The sequence below is a fragment of the Lolium perenne genome, chromosome 7 (genome assembly GCF_019359855.2).
Source record: "Lolium perenne isolate Kyuss_39 chromosome 7, Kyuss_2.0, whole genome shotgun sequence".
Classification (NCBI taxonomy): domain Eukaryota; kingdom Viridiplantae; phylum Streptophyta; class Magnoliopsida; order Poales; family Poaceae; genus Lolium; species Lolium perenne.
This window is the reverse complement of record NC_067250.2, coordinates 59,522,630-59,542,118: the sequence shown is the minus strand read 5'-3', so window position 1 is coordinate 59,542,118 and position 19,489 is coordinate 59,522,630. Positions and strand designations below refer to the sequence as shown.

General features: G+C 43.8%; 1 protein-coding gene and 1 long non-coding RNA gene across 3 annotated transcripts; one reads left to right on the top strand and one right to left on the bottom strand.

Moving 5' to 3' along the window:
- The first annotated feature begins 1,614 nt into the window (after positions 1–1,614).
- Positions 1,615–7,118, top strand: LOC127317358 (THO complex subunit 4D). The gene is made up of 7 exons (XM_051347918.2): positions 1,615–1,842; positions 3,901–4,210; positions 4,824–4,967; positions 5,072–5,140; positions 5,912–6,108; positions 6,241–6,297; positions 6,712–7,118. Exons 2-7 carry the CDS (start codon positions 3,935–3,937, stop codon positions 6,896–6,898), a joined length of 930 nt encoding a protein of 309 aa, XP_051203878.1. The 5' UTR covers positions 1,615–1,842; positions 3,901–3,934; the 3' UTR covers positions 6,899–7,118.
- A 2,599-nt stretch (positions 7,119–9,717) lies between these two features.
- LOC139833167 (uncharacterized) lies at positions 9,718–12,003 on the bottom strand. 2 transcript variants are annotated; one of them, XR_011748382.1, is made up of 3 exons: positions 11,637–12,003; positions 11,193–11,280; positions 9,718–9,891 (listed from the first exon to the last, which is right to left on the bottom strand). It is a non-coding gene; the product is annotated as an uncharacterized lncRNA (long non-coding RNA). The 2 variants fall into 2 exon arrangements; XR_011748381.1 differs by lacking the exon at positions 9,718–9,891 and adding an exon at positions 9,905–10,478.
- Between the last annotated feature and the right edge of the window lie 7,486 nt (positions 12,004–19,489).

Here is a 19,489-nt window from a genome sequence, read left to right as displayed (position 1 = left end):
GCGATCATTCTCACTGTCGACACTTCGAAGCTTGGTCGCAGGAAGCTGATATCAAGAACAGGTCCAACATGTGTGCACGTTATCATGCTTAATTTTGTTTGGACTTCCTTATCAGGCTTGATTTGTCAATGAAATGGTTTATAGATTGCATTTCACCGCGAGTTCTATAATCGTTGTGTGTATTCTGAATAATCAGGATAACCAAACTAGCTCATTCCTAGGCTCCCATCTTTTGTTCACAGGTATGTAATCATTAATTCAATATGATTTGTTTATATTACAAAACTGGGAGAGTTATTCTTTCATCGAGAATCAAGTCAGCTTTGACATTATAAATGAACATTAAAGTATTAGGAGCTGTGCTTTTTAATGTATGTGAGCAGTTGTGCTTTTTTCATTCAATAGTTCAAGCCATTAGAAGAACCACTTAGTTTTATCCACTTAAGTTAGTTTCTGATTAAGCGAGAGTCTATAGTAAATTACATAACTACTATTGATGACTATCACTAAGAATCCAATGCTTTTATGATTTATTTCTCTTTTGTAAGTAATGAATATGTAACAATTTTGTAGATTAACTTTCAGATCATATTAGGTGAGATAGGGTTGTAGTGTCTCCGAACTAGAATTACAACAAGGATTTGCGTATGTTGAAAATTATTGTGGCACATTGCAGTATAGGAGAAGTGAGAGGACAAGGATGAGAACCAAAGGGTCATCATGGTTGTTTGAAAATGGTAATTGTCTCAATTTACATGCTCACAAAATATTATTGTAGTTAACATTGACGATTGTATCTTGCATATTTTTGTTGTCCCATAGTAACATCACCTGCGCGTGAAAGGGGTTTGAGGGAGAGCCTACAAAATAGAGTGGCGACACTGTCCGAGCAGGGTGACTACAAAGCACAGAAAGAAGGAAGAAATGTGGAATTTTAGAACATAGTAAGAGTAGTCTTTTTTTGTTTTTTTGGAGTTTGGCTTGGTCCTTTCTGTACGTAGGTTTGAGGAGCCTAAGTAGGGAGGAGATGGAGTTTTAGTACATAGCCAAAGAGTAGTCTTTTGTTTTCTTTGAAGTTTCCCTTGATCCTTTTTGTACACAGGAAGCGGCTAATCTTGTGTATAACATTTTTCCTTCTATAAAAAGTTATATGTTCACCTACTCTCAAAAAATACATATGCATCCTTGTCATGCCTTTAGATAGCAATGATCAAGAGCATGATTTATGTCATGCCTTTAGAGAGAGAGAGAGAGCATAGTTTGAGTAACCCAAAACGTATAAAATATTGTATTCTTTCACATATTCTTCACATTACTGAGATAGACGTGTGTATTATGTTTTAAAATTTGCAGCAAGGAAAAAATTAATGAACCCAGTGCAACGCACGGGCACCTAACTAGTTTAAAAAACATTACTTCCCTCCCATCTATCTCAAAAAAGAAAGACAGTTGTGCCAACTTGACGACCCAGCAAGCAGAAGATGGGCCTGGGTCAGTCGCGGCGTGGATTGGAGTCACCACTGGACCTTGCAGGCCTGTCTACACATCGTCGGTTTTGTGGGGGCGGGCCAGCGTCATCATTAACCCGATCCCGCTGGGACCCGCACCCAAGTTGTCTTCTTCCAAGTCGTCTTCTCCCCGTCGGGAAAACCTCGCCGAGACGCAGACCGCCTCTGTTCAAAGCCAAGAGATCTCGGCCCCCCGTACCACCACCCCCTCCGCGTGGAACCTGCCAGACCCAAGTTCTCGCCTCGCCCTGCCAACGACGGCACGAGGAGTCCAACTCCCCACAGATCGGGGATCTCCCCGCCGCCGGTGAACCCTAGAGGACCTTCCCCGGAGGTAACTTGCCGACCCTTCTGGAGCTCACTTATCTTTGATCCCTCTTTGGTTGGTTCAGTCACTAGCATGCGCAAAGCCCGTGTGCGATGGGATCCTGCGGGCTCTCGGTAGGCACACTTGCCGGTGCATGCTTAGATTGCCATGACCGAGTGCCAGAGTTTCTCAGTTCAGTCCCGTTTGTGGCAGCTGCGGGTTGCTTGTCTCTTGAGTATTGCCTGATGTAGTAGATTCTAGTGCTCGATACTCACAGTGAGGCTGCATAAGTTGAGCGCTATAGTGTGTACCCCGTGGTGCAGATTGGTCGCTTGTCATCAATTGCTACAAGAGTGAGATAAGAAGGGTGACTGCGCTACTGTAGAGATCTGTCCAGATTGCTCTTAGGGCATCTCCAACGCTGCGATCCAAACGGACGCGTTTTCGCGTCCGATTTTGGCTGTTTGGGTCGGCCTCCGGACATGCGGATAGGCCAAAACGCCCGCGACCCATTCTGTTCCCCAACTTGTTGTGACCCAAATAATTACTCCTTCTTCTTCCCCTAGTAGTACTAGCAGAGCAGCAAAGCAGCCGACGACCAGCAGACAATCCGCCATGGCCTCCGCCTCCAAGCAGCAGAGCATCTACCCGGAGGTACCCCAGTCCCACCTCTTCCCGGCCGACGCGGCCGAGGACGACCCGCCCACCGTCGAGGAGACCCTCGTCTCCGTCCCCGGCGCGCAGCTCCACCTCGTCGACCCCGACCGCAGCCTCGACCTTGGCGCCGGCACGCTCTCCGTCGTGCGCCTCCGCCAGGGCGACCACGCCGTCACCGTCCTCGCGCGCCTCACCCCGACCAAGACCTCCAAGTGGCGCGGCCTCTTCGGCCTCCTCTCAAGCAGCAGCGGCGCCACCTCGTCCTCCAACGAGCCCGTGCAGTGGCCGCTCGCCGCGTCCCCGCAGGCCACGGCTCGCCAGCTCCGCCCCGCCCTAGGCTCGTGCGGCCAGCTCCGCCCGTGCCCGTGGCCGACGCTGCGAGCTCCGCCCACGCCCGCGCCCGTCGCAGCGAGCGTCGCCCCGCCTGCCCCCGCCCGTGGCCGACGCAGCGAGCCCCGCCCGTGCCCGTGGACGACGCGGCGAGCGCCGCCCCCGCCTGCCCCCGCCCGTGGCCGACGCGGACAGCCCCGCCCGTGCTCGCGCTGCCCCGTTCGACGTCGCCGGCGCAGCTCCAAACTCGGCGCGGGTGGCGGAGCTCCTCAGCGCGGCGGCGCCGCTCATCACCGTTTCGGCCGCGGCGACCTCCGGCAGGGACGAAAAAAACGGACCATACTTAGCGACGGGATCCTCCACGCGAGCTCGACGGCGGCGGTTGGCCGGCGAGCCTCTTCCGGTGGGGAGCAGTGCCAATATCCATGGGCACAAAAGAAAGAGAAGGACAGAGGAGAGAGAATGTTGTGCGGCCTGGGTGTGTTGACTAGTGTGGCTGCCATGTGGGGTTTGGGAGGAAACGCGCGGATGACCACAGACGCCCGCAGGCGTCCGGCTCGCCCCAAATTACTCCCAAATTTGAGCCAGCTTTGGGTCGTGCCGGACACCACAGCTGTCCGTTTTTAATTTGGGTCTGCCCGTTGGGAGCAGGTTTGACCCAAACGGGCCCATCCGACGTCCGTTTTTGCGTTTAGGTGCCCGCGTTGGAGATGCCCTTATGAACTCGAGGTTTGTCCTACAAATGGGCTTTTGCTGTACTTCACTTTCTGCGTTTTTGGGGTGTTTGCTCATGACTGCAAGATGGAAACTTCAAAAATACTAAAGTTTGTGATCCTATTATTTGGTCACAACGTAGGTTATGTGTCTAACAAGTGCAAACTAGCATAATAGGAAGTTTGGAAGAGTCGAACATTTCCAAAGTTGAGTTGTGGTGTTGCTTCTGGAGTAAGTGTCTTTCCGTAACTAGTAGGGACCGGTGACCTTACTTTGAGATTTTTTTTTTCTATATGTGTGTGCATTCATATTACTGTGCTTCCTTTCACTACATTAGTACTAGTGAACACTTGATAATATTAAAGTTGTTTTTCCTTTTTGCAGCGCTTTCCCTACTGGATCTCAAGCTTTAATTGCAATGGAGACTTCTTTGGATATGTCACTCGATGATATGATTAAGAACAGAAGTGTAAGGGGAAGAGGAAGGGGAAGGATTCAGAGGGGTGGTCGAGGCAGAGGTGATGGACAAAGGTCAGGCAGAGGTGATGGCCAATGGCTAGGCAGAGGTGATGGCCAAAGGCTAGGCCGTGGTTTAGGGCGCGGACGTGGCGCTGGCACCTTCCGTGGAAGAGGAGTGCCTTCACAAAGGCCACTTGGTGTCAATACTCGCTCGTCATCTTATGCTATTGCCAAGGCAAGCACAAAACTACCACTGTTTTTCTGTATACCTTCCAAGAACCCAAATTACAATAGATAAGTGACAAGAAGTGGCTATCAACTTAATAAAATGGACAGCTCAGGCCTCAGTGTAGACCATATGTTGTATACTTTTGAATTGTGGAGCTTCAAAGAGGATCTGAGGGGTTTCTCATTCTGAAAATTCCCTAAGAACTGGTATTTTGCTGCTGAGAAATTTGTGGTGAGATATGTGTCGGTCCTGGTTAATGCTTCAATCTGAAAAACGTTGTCTCTTCTCAGGGCCAGCATGTTAATGCTTCAAACTGAAAAAAAGTTGCCTCTTCTCATGGCCAGCATGTTAATGCTTCAAACTGAAAAAAAGTTGTCTCTTCTCATGGCCAGCATGCTGATGGACTATGTATTTACCAGTTGGATACTTATTTCACTGGATAAGGTCTTTGGTTCATACAGGGCTATCAGCTAGCAGCGATTTTGTGCAATGGTGTATGGTTTTATAGTTTATGCTGATGCTAGTTGACTCGTCAAATACTACGAATTGATGAGTTTTGGGGATTATGCTAACAATTTCTCATCACAATCTGGGTATGCATGCATTGGAATATCATCAGTCATTCAACAAAACAAAGGATTTTGCGTGGACACATGATCGTTTTGAGGATAGCATGGTGGCTGCTGGACTTTCAGGGATAGAAACTGGTACAAAGCTATATATTTCAAACTTGCACTATGGAGTGACAAAAGAAGATTTGCAGGTAACTAGATCTTTGTATTATGTATAATTGATTATGTGTGCTGAAATCTTCAATTATGTTTCACTTTCTCAAGCTGACCTTCTCTGTCCACAACTGTGTTTCAGGAACTTTTCTCTGAAATGGGTCATTTGAAGAACTGTGCTGTTCATTATGACAATAATAGACACCCAACTGTAAGTCTCTTATAAATGCTTGTTTTACTATAACATACACATTATACAATTTAGCAGTATTCACGTCTGCAAAACTCATGTTATGAGCACAAGTGTCTTCTGCCTAAAAACATATCTGATCATCCATGATATCCGTTGGTCGCATATTTGGTGTTCTAGTAATACTTTGGTTGTTTGTAATGAAGTTGAGATCTACCAACTTTAAGCTAGAATTTAGTCCTGCGCACACCACTGATGATATACAAACACACAAAAGAACTCATGAAATTGTATTTATATGAGAACAGGGTATTTAACCTTTACTCCTACAACAGTATTGTATAGTTATTTATGTCAAACCTTGTTTGCACTATTCTGAATGTTGCTTTGATTTAATGATATATTGCTAGCACGGAACTTTTGATCTTAGAGCATGTATCTGTCCATCAATCTCTGCCCTCCCCCAGCTCATCCATACCATGAACGGTCTCTTATCTATATAAATCTTATTTTACTGGGAATGATTCCTTTTAGCAAATCTTACTTTGCAGCCTATATGATCTAATTCTCCAATTTATTAAGTAGTATTTTTTTATCTATCTCATTCATCTTCTCTTCACACTTTATAGTTACCATTACCAATCCATTTGTACCTGCCAAAGTTAATAGAAGGTGCCTGAACCAAATTTTATGATAGATTATATTCTGATTGTCCTACTCTACAGTTTTGCTTCAGAAGAAGTCATGTTACATGTCAGAATATTGTGTCATACTTTCATGGATATTCAACAGGGTACAGCTGAGGTGATATTCACTAGGAGGAGTGAAGCTGTTCAAGCATTGAAACGATATAATAATGTACGCCTTGACGGGAAAGAAATGAAGATCGAAGTAATAGGAGCAAATTTGGGTCTGACTGCTGTTTCTGCACCTCGTGTTAGTGTTGTTCCTGGTGCAAGAGGAAGAGGACAGAGAGAAGTTGTAATGATGTATGGCTCTTCTTTGCAAGTGCATGTTTTAGTTAGATGATGCCTGTCGAATTGGATTTATTAATCATGCTATAGTAGTTAGAACTTTCTGCCATTTTGTTTCTGACACATGATGTTTAATTTTTCTTCCAGGTCTCGTTCTAGTGGGTTTGGTCGAGGTGCGGCTGACTCTTCTAATTTCCTTCCTGGGTAGGTTCTTGGATTCAGTATTTCATGATTTCTTATGACTGAATACAACAACAACATCAAAGCCTTTTTCCCAAGCAAGTTGACAAACACATTAAACTTGTATGCCAGTACCTTGTGCTCAACTTTGTTCCCTGGTTCTGTACTTCATACTATGTTGCAGTGGCAAATTTAATGTGTCACCTTTCTGAATATTGCATTGTATTGCTAGATATCACTATCTGGTTTTCTTCATATAGTTTTGAACATTTGTTGTGCACCTGTCATTGGGTGCATCAATGAGCTTTGTGCTTGCTGTAGAGTTTTTTGTATCGTAGTTATATGGAAGATTCCATGGATGGACTAGTTGTTCGTTAGGCATAAGGTACTGATTTATTACCATGAACCTTGATTAACACATTGTGTTCTTACCTTCAGGTGGAAGCGCAACGGTTTCTCACAAAGAGGAGGACAGGCCCGTGGTCGTGGCCGTGGCCGTAGTTTTGGCCGGGGTCGTGGACGTGGACGTGCTGTCTATGTGCCGAAGGGGTCTTTGGGGAAATCAGTCGTCCAACTGGACAAGGAGTTGGACACCTATCATTCTGGAGCAATGAATGTTGATTAAGAGATGCTGCATTTGATCACGTTGAAGTTGGACGTGGGTTGAGGCTTGGAATTTGATTTTGTTTGATGTTTGGTTTTGCTGGGGAGTTACCACTCATCTGTGTACACATACAAACGTATGGCAGTCTACAATTTCTAGCTCTCATCTAGCAGTGACGTTGTAATTGTGGTTATTGACTCCATCAACTATTTTTAGTTGGATGTGGCCTTCAGGTATTTTATTTTCTTCCTGATTAATTAGTTGACAAGTTAATTGCATACAAGGTTCAGTGAAGATAAAGGAATGTCCCAAATGACGATGATGTTCATGAATGTAAGTGGGTTATCTGTCAGCAAACATTAGGGAAAGAAATCAAGCAGGATGATGAAATCATTTGCCGGGGGTTCAAATCCTAACCGATATGAACTTAGGTTCCAGTTTATATTTGAGAACCAGACTTCCTCTTGTACTCATGCTGTCCCAGCTGCATGAGGAGGTCACCGCTGGAGAAACAAAATGCTCCAACCCTAGCGTTGCCTAGGCCTCGGTCTAGGCACTCTTGTTGTCATTGCTGTTGGCGGTGTGTGGGGCCCACCGTGGAAGGTGCATAAATGTATGGTGGCGGCAACGACCTCCTTGTATGGCTGGGGGTGGCGCCGTGGGGGAGATCGTGTGCGGCGGTTGTTGCTTCCATGGCCCAGGCGGTGGGGAGTGGATCTCGTTTTCGCCCCGATCTGTTGTCGGTGTGGTCTTGTCCAACTGGTGGCGCGTAGAAGGGATAACAAGGGGCCATTGGAGTCTCGATGTCGGCGTTTCAACAGCTGCATGGGCCTACATGGCATGTCGCGTGGCTCGACACGGATTCAGTCATCTATAAGTTTCAGATGGCACTTCTGTCGGTGAAAAACACGCCGACTTCAGTAACGGCGGACAATGGTGGCGTCTGATGTGTCGTTACCTTGTCGAAAACCTCCTCAACGTGACAAGGGAAAAACCACGGGTGTGGATCAACTAGTCCACGCAAGCTACACTATGAGCAACTTTAGTCTTATCTGGAACATCTAGAGATTACAACATACTTCACCTTGTTGCTCACCGGGAACAACAACAACAACCACAAGAAGCAAGATACAACAAAGGCAGAGATATCACAGTTTTTGTCCTCTTCGTTAATCAACAAACTGCTCTTAAACCGCATATCCAATCAACATAGAATTTGGTAGACAAGCAGACATATGAGTGCTAACATACTAACAAAAGATCAACTCAATCAAACACCGTTTGCATGCCCAAACTGTTTGTCACCCAAAACTTCTCTGTGCTAAAACTATAGCAGTCCGAGCTGACTTAACCACTCTCAAATATGATTTTCTATTGACCCAAATCTCAAACCAGCTGACCAGATTGAAGTAGTCAAAGTAAGGAACAAACTCATCGAGTTTGGAGCTGATCCAAGAAACGTTTGAGCATCCAAGTACCAGCTTGAAAATAGATCGGTCATATCTTAGAAATCTGGATAGAAACCACCTCTTCTTCTTCTTCCTTTCTTCTTACTTAGTTGTGGTGTTGTGGTGTTCTAGTGTATTCCCTCACCCTCTCACAACAGTGGTCATGTTTTGGCTTGCTTCCTTGCTCTCTCACACACAACCACTAAGGGTGACTATGGTTTTCTCCTTTCTACCTCTCAAGGAGGCAACACATACATTGGATGCGAACATCGATCAACGACTGATACATGTTAGATTTTTTGATCTGATGTTAGGCTGCCAACACACCTTCACGTGGAGGGACATGGCCCAACACATAAATTATACAAAATCCATAAGTGGATTTCTTGATGAATACCCGTATGAATCACCGTTCTTTGAGTACCTTTATTTATTTATTTTGTAAAAAGAACCCTCTTAGCCTATTGTCTCATATTCTACTTGGCTGTTTCAAGTTGTACAAGGATTTGGACAATGCATGTTTCGATTAGGCTTTGTTTCGTGCGTAGATCCTCAAGCGAACCATGCATCTATACGTCGCCCCCACATCCATCCATTGGATATACAAATTTGTTTGTACCACGAGCAACATCAAGTACTGAAACATGCATAATTCCACTCATCCCAAGAGAATATGTTTGTATTTCACCATTCCATTGTTTTCGTTCCTCTTTCAAATCCCCCCACCCCCACATCCCATGGAAGAAACATGCCAAGGAGTGGCAAATACCCCTTTTGGTAAGCTGACTCAGTTGAGAATGACCGGAGAGTCAGATGTTTAGCTCAAGTTGGTGGCTACCCCGCAATCTGGATTCAAATCTCCTCGGACACGGATTTACGGAATATGCCATGGGTACTAGACCCCATGGGTCTTATCTTTTTGTAAGCTGACCCAGTTTATCCTCAGTTTCAACCTTCCATTTGGATCAGTGTGGGCATTTCATACACTCCGCCAGTCTGACATGATCGGTCAAATTCCAAGTCTATTGCAATCTTTGAGAAAAAAATAGTGTTGACATTTGTAGTAGTAGTACTTATTTCTGTTGAATTGATTCTCCTGATGCAACTAGTAATGGAGCACGTGCGTGCAATGCACGTGTCGACTAATACACATAACGTAATTGAAATTTTCATATTTAAGTTTCATTATGTTTACAAACAATTGTAAGTTATTAGGACATGTAAAAAGGATCAGGTCATCACCATGAATTCAATAGAATTTCACCCTCTTTAGTTGTTTGAAATCATATTCAGACATTGTTTGACACTCAGGGGAACAAATTCTGTTGGACATCACACAGCCAGGCACTCGAAAAATGGATGCAACGCCAAACAGGTTAATAAGTTTGGTCTATTGAAACATTTCTGAAAGTATTATCAATATAAATAACAAATCTCTTGTAGTGCATAAAACATCTCGATACAAAATTCCCATGGAATGAACAAAAAATTGCTCGTGCTCCGTCTTGTAAACAATGTGGGTTGTGCACATACACCCTGAGTGGTAAAAAGTGTTTACTCTTTTTTCTGAAAATTAAGAACACAATGAGGAAAAAATGAATGGTACAATAGCTGAATAAATACAAAAATTACCTTTTAAGTAAATTTGTATTCTTGTATAGAAGTTGCTCATTGCAACTTAGAATTCTGTATAATGAAGCTAGGAGCATATCAATGTATTGATATGTTTCACATGTTCCCGTTCAAAAATGGAAATAAAAGAACACCACCTATTTCCATTAAGAAAAAAATACCACATGTTCTATGTCGGACAGTGGAAATAATTTGTGTAATCAATTCTATAACATGAGCAATAGCATCGGGAAGAAGTGGCAGAAATATTATAAGTGCAAATTTTCTTGGCAGGGATAACACGAATATAATTAATTATGCCTTGGAATGAAGTGAGTGAGATCTGAAAATACAAATTGTAGGAAACATCAACACAAACTGTTGGGAGCCAGTGGTTCCATATTTGCACTTTGCAGAAGCAGCTACCTATATAGCATGTATCTCCTGTCTAGCTCTCCATGGTTGGTACGTTTCTTCTCATTTGAACTGTATTTTTTTGTTTGCGTGTAAAACGGACCGAACTGTATTTTAGCTTCAAGGTTCTGAAAAGTAATACATAAAAACAAAATAATTAATTTGCTCAATGGAGGTCTTTCCTTATGGCAGAATAATGGTGTCATTGTAAAAGTTAATGGTACACTTATCAACAGTTCAACAATAACAACACATGCCTAAAAAGATATAAGCTTAGTATATATTTTTGGGGGTTTGGTGTACCTTGGAAAAAAACGCTATGAATTATTGTTGCTGCTGCTGGAAGTATAAAGGTTGTGTATGTTGTTCAAAGCTGATAGATCTTGTTGTAGATGCCACATTTTATTTAACTTTTTAAATGGAAACCGGGAGCTCTTCATCATTTTGTTTCTCCTTCTAGATGTCTTCACTTCTCAATAGTTATGAATTTGAGTAAATTTGCTACCCAGCTTGTTTCATGTATCAAGAGTGGGTTAAGGTAAACTTCACAACACAAAGAAATGCGAGCCTCTGAAACATATCAAGCGGAAGCAAATGTATCTACGTGATTACATGAATAGTATTATGGTGTAGAAAACAAGGCTCCCCTGATCCCATCGGACTCTGTTCTGTTGCACACATTTTGGTGTAGAATCGACACAAAGAACCACAGGTATAACAGGCAGCAAGAGCATACTAATATATTTATTTATTGCGAATAAGAAACATAATAAATTGAAGTTGTTGTTTTGTAAGGCCGGGGTTAGAGAAATGAAACAGATCATTAAGTCATGCATACCAACCTTCTCCATTATGTTCAGATCCCTGCTATCTCAGTTGGTGGCATATGAGCATCATTACTGAGAAGATTTGCAGCCCCAAATGCTGCACCTGGCAAACAAGATGTATCATAGTTATTATTAGCAAGAGCCAAGAGGTTATTCAATATAACAGGATTCGTGTAAATGAAATTATCCTATCCCGTGTGTTGGTAATGTGGTTCAGAGGAGTGACACACAACCATCAAAGAAGATGCAGAGTTCAAAAAAGAGAGGAAGATGCAGGTAGTTGAGGTTCCTCCACATTAGTAATATTTGATTTGGAAGCATTCGTACCACTTTGCAGTTTATGATCCCGAGTTATATCTCAAGCGTTGTTGGTTAAGTCTAAAAGGGGAATGCTTCCCTGATGGAGATCCAGATGCATTGGCTTTATTTATCAACTGGGGCAAGGAAATAAACAAATACCTTCAAGGATTGGAGAAGGAGGGCACGGACGAGCTGGTTTTGGAGGAGCTGGGCGCGGTTGTGCTCGGTTCAGATGAACTGCAGTGCGGCGGACTACAGATGCAGTGGATGCTACGGCGTCCAGCCTTGCCCAAACCCCGTCGGGCAAGCCGTGGTAGGCGTGGTCGACGGGCGGCGGCATTGACTGGTCGGCGGCGTGCAGCCCAAATCCCGTCCGGCAGGGGGATGTCGGCAAGGGAAGTGCGCCGGCGGCGGGCGGCGCGGAGGTCGGTTATGTGGGATGAGGTCCGACGCCTGCAGTGCGGCGGCGCCGAAATCACGTCGGTTCGGCGTTGTGCAGGTCGTGCAGGGCGGTGTCTTCGTTTGGGATAAATGGCAGTTTGATTTGGTATGGGAGGAAAGAAGTCTAAATGACCCCCCTAAGTATCTGGTTTTGGTCGTTAAACCCCCCTATGTTTAAACTGGGGCACTTAGGGCATCTCCAACCGAGCGATCCAAACGGACGCGCTGGGCCGTCCGTTTTGGGCCGTTTGCGTGCCCGAGCGGACGCGCGGACGGAGCCCCGCGTCCGCGCGTCCGTTTGGGTCGCACGCTGCGCCCAACGCAGCGGCCACCCATTTGGCCATTTGGCCTATTTCTTTGGAAAATAGGTCCTTTGGCCACAGATCCTTATAAACAATGTCTAACAAATATAGAATAATATCTCGTAAACATAGAATAATATATAATAAACATAAAATATTATCAAATAGCATAAAATATTATCAAATGTACCATGATAAATCAAATAAAATGTGCCATAGTTTGAGAAAAATATAAAAATTACAATTGAGATTGTCTAACTCAATTTGGGCGCTCGAGGATCTCCTTCTGTCTCTTCTCGAACCAAGCTCTCTTTGCCTCGCTCATGTTGGTCAAGTCGGCATTCATGATGAGGTTGTCCTCGGCTTGGCGTTTGAGCTCAACTTCCTTCGCCTTCACCTCCACCTCTTTGGCCCTTGCCATTGCTATGAGCTCAAGTTCTCTCTCTTTGAGCTCAAGTTCTTTAGCTTTGGTCTTGGCCTTGACCTCTTCAATCTCAAGCTTCTTCTGCTGGACATCAAAGAATTTCTTCCTGTCCTCTTCTTTCTCCCGGCGCCTCCTCTCATCCCTCTTGTCCGTGGACACCTCTCTGTCCGCATGCATCTCCTTAAAAGTGCCATACAATAGCATGGACGAAGCATCACGCTTCATGTTGGATTTGGTTGACTTGTGGCCGCGTGGACGACTTGCACGAGAAGCGGAGCTACCGCAAGGCTGCCCACCATCAAGGTCAATGACCGTGGCATCTTTGGCGGGATTGTTGCCAGTCAAGGTCGCCATGTACCCCTCGTACCCCTCCTGGAACTTGGGGGTGCCCTGGAGTTCCTTCCAACAATGAGGGAAGGCAAAGGTCTTCTCTCCATTGTTGACTTTGTAGAATTCCAAAGCTCGCCACACCTAGAGCAAAGCGAGACAACAACGATAAACAGATGTGCAAACATCGGATGAATAAGTTGAGGTTAAGAATCATACCAAGTCCTTCACACCCATGCCACTAACGGGGATCCGCTTCGCGTGATCATACGCCGCCTGGAACTTGTTGCATTCCGTTTGAATTGCTCCCCACCTCTTTTGGAGCGAAATTTCACTGCGGTCGCTCTCAAATGGCTCCTGTCCATATTTGCGATGTTCATGGAAGTATTCATAGATCTGGCGCCAGAATGCGGTCCCCTTCTGCTCGGCACCCGTCAACGCATCTTGCCCGATGGTCAACCATCCATCGACGAGCACCTTGTCCTCCTTCTCCGTGTAGTTGGCGGTTCGTTTGCTTACCCGGCGACCTCGAGCTTGTGCAGCTGCAGCTTGTGTGAGGCCCTCACCGAACAACGGCTCCTCCTCGATGTTTATGCTGCCGGGACAGGCAGTTGTGCCCTCCTGTGTGTCAATGGGAGGTGGCTGGGGAGCCTGCTGTGTCGAAGGATATGGCAGGGTGATACGTCTCCAACGTATCGATAATTTCTTATGTTCCATGCCACATTATTGATGTTATCTACATGTTTTATGCACACTTTATGTCATATTCGTGCATTTTCTGGAACTAACCTATTAACAAGATGCCGAAGTGCCGATTCTGTTTTCTGCTGTTTTTGGTTTCAGAAATCCTAGTAAGGAAAGATACTCGGACTTGGACGAACTCAACGCCCGGGGGCCTATTTTTCCACGAAGCTTCCGTAAGTCCGAAGACGAAACGAAGAGGGGCCACGAGGCAGCCAGAGCATAGGGCGGCGCGGCCCCTGCCCTGGCCGCGCGGCCCTATGGTCTGGGCCCCTCGCACCGCCTCTTGACCTACCCTTCCGCCTACTTAAAGCCTCCGTGACGAAACCCCCAGTACCGAGAGCCACGATACGGAAAACCTTCCAGAGACGCCGCCAACGCCGATCCCATCTCGGGGGATCCAGGAGATCGCCTCCGGCACCCTGCTGGAGAGGGGAATCATCTCCTGGAGGACTCTACGCCGCCATGGTCGCCTCCGGAGTGATGAGTGAGTAGTCTACCCCTGGACTATGGGTCCATAGCAGTAGCTAGATGGTTGTCTTCTCCCCATTGTACTATCATTGTCGGATCTTGTGAGCTGCCTAACATGATCAAGATCATCTATCTGTAATTCTATATGTTGCGTTTGTTGGGATCCGATGAATAGAGAATACTTGTTATGTTGATTATCAAAGCTATGTCTATGTGTTGTTTATGATCTTGCATGCTCTCCGTTATTAGTAGATGCTCTGGCCAAGTTGATGCTAGTAACTCCAAGAGGGAGTATTTATGCTCGATAGTGGGTTCATGTCTCCGTGAATCTGGAGGAGTGACAAGAACCACTAAGGTTATGGATGTGCTGTTGCCACTAGGGATAAAACATTGGTGCTATGTTCAAGGATGTAGTCACTAGTTACATTACGCGCAATACTTAATGCAATTGTCTGTTGTTAGCAACTTAATACTGGAGGGGGTTCGGATGATAACCTGAAGGTGGACTTTTTAGGCATAGATGCATGCTGGATGGCGGTCTATGTACTTTGTCGTAATGTCCAATTAAATCTCACTATAATTATCATGATATGTATGTGCATGGTCATGCCCTCTTTATTTGTCAATTGCCCAACTGTAATTTGTTCACCCAACATGCTGTTTGTCTTATGGGAGAGACACCTCTAGTGAACTGTGGACCCCGGTCCAATTCTCTTTACTGAAATACAATCTGTTGCAATACTTGTTCTACTGTTTTCTGCAAACAATCATCTTCCACACAATACGGTTAATCCTTTGTTACAGCAAGCCGGTGAGATTGACAACCTCACTGTTTCGTTGGGGCAAAGTACTTTGGTTGTGTTGTGCAGGTTCCACGTTGGCGCCGGAATCCCTGGTGTTGCGCCGCACTACATCCCGCCGCCATCAACCTTCAACGTGCTTCTTGACTCCTACTGGTTCGATAAACCTTGGTTTCTTACTGAGGGAAACTTGCTGCTGTACGCATCACACCTTCCACTTGGGGTTCCCAACGAGCGTGTGCTTTACGCGTCATCAAGCTAAATTTCTGGCGCCGTTGCCGGGGAGATCAAGACACGCTGCAAGGGGAGTCTCCACTTCTCAATCTCTTTACTTTGTTTTTGTCTTGCTTTATTTTATTTACTACTTTGTTTGCTGCACTAAATCAAAATACAAAAAAAATTAGTTACTTGTTTTACTTTACTTAATATCATGCGTGTTTTTATTTCACTAGTTTGGCATAATGGACAAGAATGATCTTCTTATTCTATTTCCTGATTTAAAACATGGATTGTTTGATGCGAAAATTAAAAAACCTATGGAATCTTATTTGCATGCTGGTAGTAATATTAGTATGAACGCTTTGAACACCATTGTTGATAATAATATAGAAAGTTCTAAGCTTGGGGAAGCTGGTTTTCATGATCTTTTTAGTCCCCCAAGCATTGAGGAGAAAATTTTGTTTGATGATACTTTGCCTCCTATTTATGATAATGATATTGGTCTTTTAGTACCACCTGTTATGGAGGATAAATTTGATTATGATTACAATATGCCTCCTATATTTGATGATGAGAATAATAATGATAGCTACTTTGTTGAATTTGCTCCCACTACAACTAATAAAATTGATTATGCCTATGTGGAGAGTAATAATTTTATGCATGAGACTCATGATAAGAATGCTTTATGTGATAGTTATATTGTTGAGTTTGCTCATGATGCTACTGAAAGTTATTATGAGAGAGGAAAATATGGTTGTAGAAATTTTCATGTTACTAAAACACCTCTCTATGTGCTGAAATTTTTGAAACTACACTTATTTTATCTTCCTGATCTTGTCACTTTGCTTTTCATGAATTTATTTGTGTACAAGATTCCTTTTCATAGGAAGCATGTTAGGCTTAAATTTATTTTGAATTTACCTCTTGATGCTCTCTTTTGCTTCAAATACTATTTCTTGCGAGTGCATCATTAAAACTGCTGGGCCCATCTTAATGGCTATAAAGAAAGAACTTCTTGGGAGATAACCCATGTGTTATTTTGCTACAGTACTTTGTTTTTATTTTGTGTCTTGGAAGTTGTTTACTACTGTAGCAACCTCTCCTTATCTTAGTTTTGTGTTTTGTTGTGCCAAGTTAAGCCGTTGATAGAAAAGTAAGTACTAGATTTGGATTACTGCGCAGTTCCAGATTTCTTTGCTGTCACGAATCTGGGTCTACCTCCCTGTAGGTAGCTCAGAAAATTAAGCCAATTTACGTGCATGATCCTCAGATATGTACGCAACTTTCATTCAATTTGAGAATTTTCATTTGAGCAAGTCTGGTGCCATTTTAAAATTCGTCAATGCGAACTGTTCTGTTTTGACAGATTCTGCCTTTTATTTCGCATTGCCTCTTTTGCTATGTTGGATGAATTTCTTTGATCCACTAATGTCCAGTAGCATTATGCAATGTCCAGAAGTGTTAAGAATGATTGTGTCACCTCTGAATATGTTAATTTTTATTGTGCACTAACCCTCTAATGAGTTGTTTCGAGTTTGGTGTGGAGGAAGTTTTCAAGGATCAAGAGAGGAGTATGATGCAACATGATCAAGGAGAGTGAAAGCTCTAAGCTTGGGGATGCCCCGGTGGTTCACCCCTGCATATATTAAGAAGACTCAAGCGTCTAAGCTTGGGGATGCCCAAGGCATCCCCTTCTTCATCGACAACATTATCAGGTTCCTCCCCTGAAACTATATTTTTATTCCATCACATCTTATGTGCTTTTTCTTGGAGCGTCGGTTTGTTTTTGTTTTTGTTTTGTTTGAATAAAATGGATCCTAGCATTCACTTTATGGGAGAGAGACACGCTCCGCTGTAGCATATGGACAAGTATGTCCTTGGTTTCTACTCATAGTATTCATGGCGAAGTTTCTCCTTCGTTAAATTGTTATATGGTTGGAATTGGAAAATGATACATGTAGTAATTGCTATAAATGTCTTGGGTAATGTGATACTTGGCAATTGTTGTGCTCATGTTTAAGCTCTTGCATCATATGCTTTGCACCCATTAATGAAGAAATACATAGAGCATGCTAAAATTTGGTTTGCATATTTGGTTTCTATAAGGTCTAGATAATTTCTAGTATTGAGTTTGAACAACAAGGAAGACGGTGTAGAGTCTTATAATGTTTTCAATATGTCTTTTATGTGAGTTTTGCTGCACCGGTTCATCCTTGTGTTTGTTTCAAATAAGCCTTGCTAGCCTAAACCTTGTATCGAGAGGGAATACTTCTCATGCATCCAAAATACTTGAGCCAACCACTATGCCATTTGTGTCCACCATACCTACCTACTACATGGTATTTTCCGCCATTCCAAAGTAAATTGCTTGAGTGCTACCTTTAAAATTCCATCATTCACCTTTGCAATATATAGCTCATGGGACAAATAGCTTAAAAACTATTGTGGTATTGAATATGTAATTATGCACTTTATCTCTTATTAAGTTGCTTGTTGTGCGATAACCATGTTCACTGGGGACGCCATCAACTATTCACTGTTGAATTTCATGTGAGTTGCTATGCATGTCCGTCTTGTCTGAAGTAAGAGCGATCTACCACCTTATGGTTAAGCATGCATATTGTTAGAGAAGAACATTGAGCCGCTAACTAAAGCCATGATCCATGGTGGAAGTTTCAGTTTTGGACATATATCCTCAATCTCAAATGAGAAAATTATTAATTGTTGTCACATGCTTATGCATAAAAGAGGAGTCCATTATCTGTTGTCTATGTTGTCCCGGTATGGATGTCTAAGTTGAAGAATAATCAATAGCGAGAAATCCAATGCGAGCTTTCTCCTTAGACCTTTGTACAAAGTGCATAGAGGTACCCCTTTGTGACACTTGGTCAAAACATGTGCATTGTGATGATCCGGTAGTCCAAGCTAATTAGGACAAGGTGCGGGCACTATTAGTACACTATGCATGAGGCTTGCAACTTGTAAGATATAATTTACATGATACATATGCTTTATTACTACCGTTGACAAAATTGTTTCATGTTTTCAAAATCAAAGCTCTAGCACAAATATAGCAATCGATGCTTTTCCTCCATGGAGGACCATTCTTTTACTTTCAATGTTGAGTCAGTTCACCTATTTCTCTCCACCTCAAGAAGCAAACACTTGTGTGAACTATGCATTGATTCCTACATATTTGCTTATTGCACTTATTATATTACTCTATGTTGACAATATCCATGAGATATACATGTTACAAGTTGAAAGAAACCGCTGAAACTTAATCTTCTTTTGTGTTGCTTCAATGCCTTTACTTTGAATTATTGCTTTATGAGTTAACTCTTATGCAAGACTTAATTGATGCTTGTCTTGAAGTGCTATTCATGAAAAGTCTTTGCTATATGATTCACTTGTTTACTCATGTCATATATATTGTTTTGATCGCTGCATTCACTACATATGCTTTACAAATAGTATGATCAAGATTATGATGGCATGTCACTCCAGAAATTATCTGTGTTATCGTTTTACCTGCTCGGAACGAGCAGAACTAAGCTTGGGGATGCTGATACGTCTCCAACGTATCGATAATTTCTTATGTTCCATGCCACATTATTGATGTTATCTACATGTTTTATGCACACTTTATGTCATATTCGTGCATTTTCTGGAACTAACCTATTAACAAGATGCCGAAGTGCCGATTCTTTGTTTTCTGCTGTTTTTGGTTTCAGAAATCCTAGTAAGGAAATATTCTCGGAATTGGACGAAATCAACGCCCAGGGGCCTATTTTTCCACGAAGCTTCCAGAAGTCCGAAGACGAAACGAAGAGGGGCCACGAGGCAGCCAGAGCATAGGGCGGCGCAGCCCTGCCCGGCCGCGCGGCCCTATGGTCTGGGCCCCTCGCGCCGCCTCTTGACCTACCCTTCCGCCTACTTAAAGCCTCCGTGACGAAACCCCCAGTACCGAGAGCCACGATACGGAAAACCTTCCAGAGACGCCGCCAACGCCGATCCCATCTCGGGGGATCCAGGAGATCGCCTCCGGCACCCTGCCGGAGAGGGGAATCATCTCCCGGAGGACTCTACGCCGCCATGGTCGCCTCCGGAGTGATGAGTGAGTAGTCTACCCCTGGACTATGGGTCCATAGCAGTAGCTAGATGGTTGTCTTCTCCCCATTGTACTATCATTGTCGGATCTTGTGAGCTGCCTAACATGATCAAGATCATCTATCTGTAATTCTATATGTTGCGTTTGTTGGGATCCGATGAATAGAGAATACT

Coding starts and splice junctions, on each gene's coding strand:
- LOC127317358 (XM_051347918.2), top strand. CDS start 3,935: ATGGAGACTTCTTTGGATATGTCACTCGATGATATGATTAAGAACAGA. Junction 5,141..5,911: donor ACAATAATAGACACCCAACT/GTAAGTCTCTTA, acceptor GATATTCAACAG/GGTACAGCTGAGGTGATATT. Junction 6,298..6,711: donor TCTTCTAATTTCCTTCCTGG/GTAGGTTCTTGG, acceptor TCTTACCTTCAG/GTGGAAGCGCAACGGTTTCT.